This window comes from Medicago sativa, chromosome 8, assembly GCF_051527215.1.
Source record: "Medicago sativa cultivar Bolivia chromosome 8, Bolivia_mono, whole genome shotgun sequence".
NCBI lineage: Eukaryota > Viridiplantae > Streptophyta > Magnoliopsida > Fabales > Fabaceae > Medicago > Medicago sativa.
Genome location: NC_140756.1, coordinates 11,106,259 through 11,115,318, shown reverse-complemented (window position 1 = coordinate 11,115,318; position 9,060 = coordinate 11,106,259). Strand labels below are relative to the sequence as shown.

The following is a 9,060-nucleotide window of genomic DNA, read 5'->3' as shown; positions in this document are numbered from 1 at the left end:
TTTTTCCGACAAGAACAGAAAAAACATTAATCTGCTTTGGCTGCTTGCACTGCAAGATATGGACGAGTTGGACAACTGGTGATGGTGTGGGATGGGACTTGCTTTCTTATATGAGCATCTATCTCTTACCTCCGACTCATATGTGGCCTCCTGTGCTGGTTACATGACCTTGCTTATGGTAATATTTGTTTTTCTTCTTTTTTACTTATTGGATTGTACCTGTATAGTTGTTTGTATAATACTTGTGCTGATATAAATTTGTTTCTTTGTGTTTGCAGGGATGGACTTTGGCGCACTTCATGAACATCATTCCAAGGATTGTTGATGAGGATTACGACCATACTGTTTCCCCGCTTGTCAGTCAATGGAAACCTCCCAGGGGCTTTTCTAATCCGAGACACTACCGAGCTGCCATTGATTCGATGGACCATTCTCATGTCACATGAAGGTCGTACGAGAGACGATGACACATCACCCCCTTTCAGGATATATGATGGTACTCCGGATGGATCATGGTCGACAGCGACAAGATGGTCTGTCACTTGGCAGAGCATGTTCTTAGGCAGTACAGGTATATGCAAACTATTCCCAGGCCTCCTACAGACATTGAGGTTCTTGCGGCAGATGACGTGGCCCAGGCCTTCACGAAGTTTGCTCTACATGTCCTCAGCCATCAGCAGAGGGGTCATCTGGTTTCGGATAACCAGTCGTGGGCTCATACTAAGGGGTAGATGAGATGGTTCATTAGAGTATCACATCCTATTGTGAATCCCCCTGCGGCCATTCCTGACTACGCAGCTGATGCCCCTCATCGTCCTGTCCCTCCTTACAAGGAGTTATTGTTGAGCAGCAGTGGGCCAGAGATCCTCCCGACCCATACCAGATCATCAACAACATCAGAGCCAGAGTGGACAATGCAATGGGGCATCCTGATGTGTTTGGTAATCCAGAGGTTCTTCGCATCATTCAGGGCATCCAGTCCGAGTGGAGCATGATGGAGCAGAAGCCGTCTCCACGGAGGAGGAGTAGGAGTCCACGAGATGGACCAGTATGACTTGTGTAGCTTTTTTTTGCTGACATTTTGTTGGATTTGGTTGTAATCCTATTACACTTGCGCTTTTTGGCATTTTTTATGACATTATTCGTTATGTTATTCCGTTGTTTTATTCCGTTATTTTTCGTAATATAATTATGATTTAATGCTTGATTGAATGAATGATGAAAAATGTATGCTTGAATGAATGTATAAAAGAAGGATTGAAAAATCAGGGAAAATAGAGGTTTCTGCCTCTTCTGGTTGTCTGCACAGACTGGGCGTGAGTTAACTCACACATGTGCTAATGGTTGCGTGAGTTATCTCATGCAGTGTTTTACACATGTGTTACTTAAGTAACGCAGCGTTAATTAACTAACGCATAGTTTTACACTTGCGTTAGTTAACTAACGCAGGGCATTTTTGACAACACTGTAGGGCGCGAGTGTTTTGTGCTGGGGGGAGAGCAGAATTCTGAATTTTATTCATGGCGTGAAATTAATAATGTAAAATAGGGCCCAAATTGTACTATGCAATTGTGTGCATCATGTGCATCGGATCTTAACAACCAATCTTGGATCAGTTCTTAACCCTTGATAAAATCAGTGCTTAATCGGGAGTTAGGACCTAATGCTATAAAATAGGGGCATTTTAGACAACTTGAAGGACTTGTGCGTATTTTGAGGGGTTCTATAGAGAAAATTTAAAAATATTCTCTTCAACTACCTCATTTTTCTTTTTAGGCCATAAAACAAAAGAGTATTACTTTTCCCACCCTATGCCTTTCCTCGCGAGCCCTATTTTTTTTCCAATTTTACCCCTGGTCCGGATTTCGTGTTCCGGAACGCATTGTTAGTATTTTTCAGATGATTCCGGATTTTAAAATCTGGAACAGTATTTTAGCAGAACTTTTGCAATTTTAAGCTCTACAATTCGTAAAATAAAATGCGAATAAAATATAAAACAGAAATAAAAAGATAAAAACATAAAAACAACTCATTTTATTAATATATGAACAATACATTACAATAATTTTCAAGCTTTTTAAGCTTATAACATAAGATCCTAAATCTATTTCTAATCTCCTAAGAGCCCAATTCTAATATCCTAAGAGCCTAACCACTGTTATGTGATAGGACATAGCAGTAGCTTGGCTATTGGAGGAAAACCGGAGGAGGAGGGAAGAGGGTGCTCAGACTTACGCCCAGGAAGGCGAAGCTAAGAACCACACTGACCCACATGACCCTCAGTTGAACCGCACTTCATTGCAGCGCGGTTCCATCCTCATTGACCGTTCATACAAACCCTGAAAGTTTTCAACGAGGCCCTTATCTATGAAAGGCCAACGATGGAAAACCATGGTTGTAGAAGGAAGAAGAGGAGAAGAGGGATGGTGTGAGAAATGGTGGGGTTTGGAAGGGTATTTATAGGGAGGGGTGGGTGAAAAATGGTTGGGAAGTCATAAATGCAGTCAAAAAACATGGTAAAACACGTTTTTTTGACTTGACCACTGTCAAAAACGTGTGGGGCAGACCACCGGCCATGGCACTGATGTGTTCCGGAATATACAATACGGAATGCACCTTTGTTTTCCGGAATATACTTTCCGGATTAATGCGATAATGGTGAACGAGGGAAAGGTTGACACTTCCTGTAGGGCTAAGGACATTCCGAAATGTAAAATCCGGAACGCTTCAGCATTGGATTCTTTTGAAAGAGAGCCATTAATTTGGGTTTGGTTGGTTACAACCACTAACACGTTTTCATTGACTGCATTAATGACCTAGGACTTGTTTAAGGCTATAAATAGGCATCCATCTTCAACAAATACCTCCATTCTTCACTTCACCTCTTTTCTTCAATTTCTTCAAATATTTTTAGTTTTTTAGGGGTGTCGGTGGTGTCATGGTCATTGTTGACCGTTCCTATGAACCCTGCAATAGCATTTCAGCTTGTGTGGGGTTCATATAACGGTCAACAGAGACCCTTGACATCAAAGAAAGACACAAAAAAGCGCACAACATCTGGTCCGGATTTAATTTTCCGGAAATTACTTCACCTCTTTTCTTCAATTTTCTTAAAATGTTTTTAGTTTTTTAGGGGTGTCGTTAGTGTCATGGTCATTGTTGACCGTCCATATGAACCATGCAATAACATTTCAGCTTGTGTGGGGTTCATATAACGGTCAACAGAGACCCTTGACATCAAAGAACGACACAAAATATTCATATTGTATTTGTCCGGATTTTATATTCCGAAAACACTAACAATCTGGTTTGGAAAACAAAATCCGGACCAGGGGTATTTTTGAAATTTTTGCAGGACGCGCGAGAAGGCAGTAGGGTGGGAAAAGTAAATCTCAAAACAAAATTAGACCCACATTAATATTATCCACAAAGAAAATTGTTGTTGTAACATCCAAAGCTTCCTAATAACACATGGAAATGACAAAAAACACCCAAGCGGTAGTTAACTACCGCTGGATATAACTAAAAAAAACCGGCGGCAGTTAACTACCGCTGAGTTTTTTGGTCATTTCCATGCGTTATTAGAAAGTTTGGGACGTGAAAACAACAACAGTCATCCACAAATAAATGTAATAACTCATGCATGCTTGCTAACCTCCATAAACTCCCCCTAAAAGAAACTGTATATTCAATTGTATTTCTATCATATGATCACTCAAACTATTGAGCTACACCTCGTACAAAATTAATCGAAGAATTAATACTCTACCCTCAAATTATCTCATCCAACGACTTAGATACTTGGATTTATCGGTGGGTCTTGTGAATCAAACGAGCAAATATTTTTGTTAGTGTTGGGGGTTATGAGGGGAGTCAAGGATCGTCTATATTAGGTTAAGAACATCTATATAAATGACGTTTTTTTTAAAGAATCTATACAAATGAGTTATACACCACAATTTAACCTAAAAAGGCAAAATTTTAAGATATTAAGTTCATGGATCATCTTGAATATATGTTAATCAACATTTTACTTTTTCAAGTACTGTGGGACACCTCACTCATAATTGCTACTTAAGTTGTTTATGATGTTGCTCTCAGCTTCACTGGCTAGCTTCCCGTTAATTGACTAACTTAGCATCACCCCCCTTTCCTCAACATGACTTAGCTTTGCCCTCCCTTACACGCTAAAATTTCCACCACACACTATTTTTCCATGGAAAATTCTCCTAACCAAGCCAAATATATCTCTATCTGATGTACTTGACTACCTTATATCTAATAAATTATTTTAGACGCATTTTTTAATATAATATTTTCTTTTGTGTGTATTCTTTCAGACTTGGAAAATTTGACAAATATTCCACATCTCATTTCCTTCAAATATTCCACAAATATATGCAGAGTCTGAGGTTCGAGCCACGGATACTCCACTTATTCACTTGAATTTTTAGCAACTAGATTACTTGACAAAAAAAAACTGTTAGAAAATAAACTCATTTGGATTGGTCTATTGGTGTTGCCTTGGGACCTTGTAGTATGCTTCTCTCAAGATCTCAGATTTGATTATCTTTGGTGCCAATTTCAGTGAGCTAGTTTAACTTGAATTCTTCAAAAATATGTTAGAATATAAATTGACAAAATTTTTATATACTTTATATACTAAATTGATGAATTTTATATAGTTTACATAATCTTTATTATATCTATATGATGATTTATGAACTAAAGAGAGATTGATAACTTGGGAGCTAAATATAAGGAGAGAGTTTCCTTAAAAAAAAAAATATATAAGGAGAGAGGGATAGTTTAGATACTAAATTGTTATTTTACTCATTTCTACAAATTTGATTCAACAAACAAATATATATGTATGTATCTTTTTTTTTCAGCCTTGGGGCACCATCACCTCACCCTAAAGGTGGACCTCACTATTTTTTAACAAAATATTGTATTTATTAGCTATTTTTATTGATAAAAAATTCATTTTTTATTGTAAATGATAAATTTTGTTCACCTTTAAATTTTGTTCACCTTTAAACTATTTGAGAGGTCTCTGACAAAATTATTGAAACTTTAGTGGTGTATTACATAGATTATCTTGTATTACTCGTGCAATTTGGTTGAGAGGATTGTGGTATGGTTGTTTGGAGAATACTTTTTTATTACTGATAATAACTCAATTTTGATTAGTATACATAAAGATTGTTGAATCTACATGGTCTCGAAGACATCAAGAAAGAACATATGAAGTTGTATTTCATTATGCAGGAAATATACAAATAAGAAATAAATTATAACAGATAATAATAATAATAAACATTGTATGATTGCATAAAAGTGTCGATGTTGGTATTTAGAACAAATATGAGATCGACCTTCTCGCGCGCTCGATAGTTTTGGCTGGAAGTCAAGGAATCAAACTGAAGGAAAAAGGCGATGGTGGGTTAGGGACTTGAACCACACCTTCTAGCATTTGCATGACCATCCTCATTGTTGGCCTCATTTCAGGATGTTCTTGAATGCACCAAATTGCTATCTTTATCCACTTTTCTAACCTGTCAATGTCATCCAAGGCCTCTTGATCATTCTCCACCAAAGCATCTATTCTCCCTTCCATATAACAATCACAAGCCCAGTCTGTCAAAATTGCCTTTTCTTCCTCCCCTGACTCCATCAGCACCACACTTTTTCTGCAGCAAACAATTTCCAACAACATGGCACCAAAGCTGTAAACATCCACTTTAGCCGTCACTGGAACATTCTTGAACCATTCAGGAGCCACATATCCTCGCGTTCCTCGGATCATTGTTTTTGTTCTAGTTTGATCGACCAACAACAATTTAGCCAATCCGAAGTCAGAAATCTTCGCCGTGAAGTACTCATCTATGAGTATATTTTGAGGCTTTATGTCACAATGAATGATGGTAGTGTCACACTCTTCATGTAAATACACCAACCCTCTTGCAATCCCCAAAGCAAATCCAACCCTTTGATTCCAAATGGGTTTGGTTTCTCCGAACAAGATATTTGCAAGACTACCATTGCTCATGAACTCATATACCAACATTCTATGCATTCCCTCATCACAATATCCAATCAACTTGACCAAGTTTTTGTGGCAGGTTTTACCAATGGCTCTCAACTCAGTCTTAAATTCCTTCTCGCGATCTTGCGCTAACCGATCCAATTTCTTAACAGCAACAACATTACAAGATGATGCTGCTTTCAATTCACCTTTGAAAACAATTCCAAAGGAACCTCTACCTAGTTCTTCAATAAAACCCCATGTAGCTTCTTTTAACGCGTCATAACTAAACGAACATAAATTTGTTTCCAAGAGAGTTGCGCCTACGACAACCTTTTTCGGCTTCAACAATGTCACCAAAACAACCGCAGCCAAGAGTATGCTATTGAAGACAGCTGAACCAATTAGTAGACCTCGAAGAGTCGGGTTAACTCGGTTGTCTTTCTTCAAATTAGTGGAAGGACTAGTACCTATTTTACCAAGAGGAGAAACTCTTGTCTTGATAAGTACTAAATTACCGCCACTTTCTTCTCTTCCATTAGCTAGAGGTGATCTTTTCTTCCAACATTTTTGGTCTTGGAAGACAACAACAGAACACATACAATCATGCAAACAAGATTGTTGACAGTCCTGTTGAGAATAAGGCTGCAACCGTTCATAATCTGATAATGGCCAATTCACATTTGTAAGAACAGTAAACTCATATAAATCTTCTGGCTTCACATTCAACCCTTCACCATTATCATCTCCACAACCTAGTGTGAAATTGACTTGACACCCACCAAATTGATTACTTGGATCTATCAACGAATAACCATAAGGACATTTACAAGTAGGTGTCTGATTTTCCATGGAACAATAGCTATTATAGCCACAAGTTCCACCACCCATTTCATTGAATATAGCAATGCAGATGTTATCAGGAACATACCTCATAATAGTCCATCCTTGTTTTGCTTTAGTGTCCCTTGGATGAGAATATTGTGTCAAAACTCCATAATAATCAAGCGTTGCTCTATAATAATACAACTTAGGATCAAGAGCTAAGTCTTTCCATATTGTACCCTGAGGTTTGATTCTAGTAGTACCATTATTATTTGTTTCCACATAAATATCTCCTGATTCATCAAAAACTAAACTTGAAGATGGAGAGTTATTAACATCAATTCTATAGTAAAAATTGTAACGAAATTGAGTAGGCCATGCAAGTGGACTTAACATGAGATTATGATCATCATCATTAAAATAAAGTTGGAACCTCCCACTTGTGTAATTGGTCTCTGAGAATCTTGAAGTTAAGGTGGCACCTAATTCAAGCGATTGATTAGGCAAAAGGGTATCAGTAGGAAACTTAAAACTTTCCCAAACAATAGTCGATTTGTTGTTTGCAAGAACAAAGTTTCCATTATCAAGCATGGTTCCATAGGAAACAATATCGTTTGGTTGTGCTGTCCAAATGGATTCATTTTGTGGATTTGTCAAAACGAGTCCACCTGATGTTAGCTGAACCTGTGATCCTGTTGGTGCTAGTACGAGGTTGTTGCTGTTGTTCATGTCTTTGGCGCTCCAAACAATGGTTTGATCATGTATGTTGTTGTACCATATTGCAAGCATGAAGAAGTTTGTTGTGGTATTACGGAATCCGAAAGCGAATTCACCAGAAGGTGATAGCCATGGATTGTTATTGTTGTTAGTGGTGGAGAGTCTTGAACTTGGAGAAACGTTTCCAAAGGCTAACACAAGTTGAAGAAAAAGAATGGAAATTATGTAAAGGGTAAAGGAAGAAGCCATTTTTGAGAAATGATAGTTAGATGGTTTTAGAAATTTAAGAAATGTGTTTGTTTATGTATGTTAATGGTGCAAGTAATTGACTACTTATATATGTGATGTCTTGTTATTATTTATTAATTTATGTAGGTGAGGAAAGTGAGTGCAACTTTCCAGATAAACCTACCCATGACTAAAATTCAAAGAGTTTGATTGATGGTGAATCTAAGAAAGCGCCAAATTGAGAATTGGAAATTTTTTTTTTAAGGGGAATAGAATTGGAAATGTTTGGTGCACATCTAAATACTTTTTTTTTTTGTGATGATCGGGCTTTGAACCGGATCTTGCATATATTACATGCATTATCCATACCAACTGAGTTAAGCTCACGAGAACCTTAAATATCTTATATATCAAGGAAATTAAGAAATAAAGATACTCATGTGATAAATATGATATATTAGTGTTGTAATGAATGTTGAAAAAATTAGAATGTCTATGTATCATTATTGTTATTATTGTTGTGAATCTGTAACAAAAGAAAATTATTGATGTGAATGATTCAACAATTCACTTAATCACAATTTGTGACTTTATTGTTAGACCAATTCCCTATTCTCTATTTATATATTGTTGACTTATTGCTTAGACCAAATATTTGCAAATTTATCATAAACAAAATTTCTTCTACGTTACCTCTCAAGAGAAAATAAAAATTATTCTACGTTGCTCTAACCATAATAATGTAAAGGGGAAAAAAGTAGAATAAAAGTTATAAAACCGGTGTCAATATCATGTTTGTGTTTTAGCGTGTTTGATTATGTAGTGATAAAAATTGATCTTGAATTAATTAATTTTGAAAATTTGATTTCAAATAAATACGAGTAAAATGTGAGTAGTTTGTGTCTCGATACATTCATGTAAAAGTAAATCGAACAATAAATATGAGTGTAAAAATAACGTTATTTTCAAACAAAATTCAGAGACAAATCAAAACTTCAAATTAGTAGTAGGTGTCACATAGAGATGCACTGTTGGTGGATCAATGTCATGAATTTAGAGAGGTCAGGTAAGTGTAGCTCAATTGGTAGCTACTAAAGACATTTTATGAAGAGGCCGGTGCTCGAAGTCGCACGCTTTCTGGAAGGTCACCCATCCTAAAATTGCTCCAAGTCAATTTTTAAAGAAGACAGCAAAAAATTTATGCCACAATTTCCATTAAAAAGAAGCTACTTAATCATGCCTTTCGCTATAAAAACAAAACA

At 36.7% G+C, this 9,060-nt stretch overlaps 2 protein-coding genes across 2 annotated transcripts; one reads left to right on the top strand and one right to left on the bottom strand.

Annotated features, from left to right (window-relative positions):
• Positions 1 to 512: 512 nt before the first annotated feature.
• On the top strand, positions 513 to 1,054 carry LOC146896909 (uncharacterized). Its single transcript, XM_085736357.1, has 2 exons — positions 513 to 692; positions 851 to 1,054. The coding sequence occupies exons 1-2, from the start codon at positions 513 to 515 to the stop codon at positions 1,052 to 1,054; spliced, it is 384 nt and encodes a 127-aa protein (XP_085592483.1).
• Positions 1,055 to 5,233: 4,179 nt separating this feature from the next.
• LOC146896908 (G-type lectin S-receptor-like serine/threonine-protein kinase LECRK3) lies at positions 5,234 to 7,875 on the bottom strand. The gene has a single exon (XM_085739251.1). The coding sequence runs from the start codon at positions 7,817 to 7,819 to the stop codon at positions 5,411 to 5,413; it is 2,409 nt and encodes an 802-aa protein (XP_085595377.1). The 5' UTR covers positions 7,820 to 7,875; the 3' UTR covers positions 5,234 to 5,410.
• Between the last annotated feature and the right edge of the window lie 1,185 nt (positions 7,876 to 9,060).

Excerpts from the sequence above, each read along its gene's own strand:
- LOC146896909 (XM_085736357.1), top strand. The coding sequence starts at position 513 with ATGGTCGACAGCGACAAGATGGTCTGTCACTTGGCAGAGCATGTTCTT. Across the intron at positions 693-850 it reads ATCAGCAGAGGGGTCATCTG|CAGTGGGCCAGAGATCCTCC; the intron begins GTTTCGGATAAC and ends ATTGTTGAGCAG.
- LOC146896908 (XM_085739251.1), bottom strand. The coding sequence starts at position 7,819 with ATGGCTTCTTCCTTTACCCTTTACATAATTTCCATTCTTTTTCTTCAA.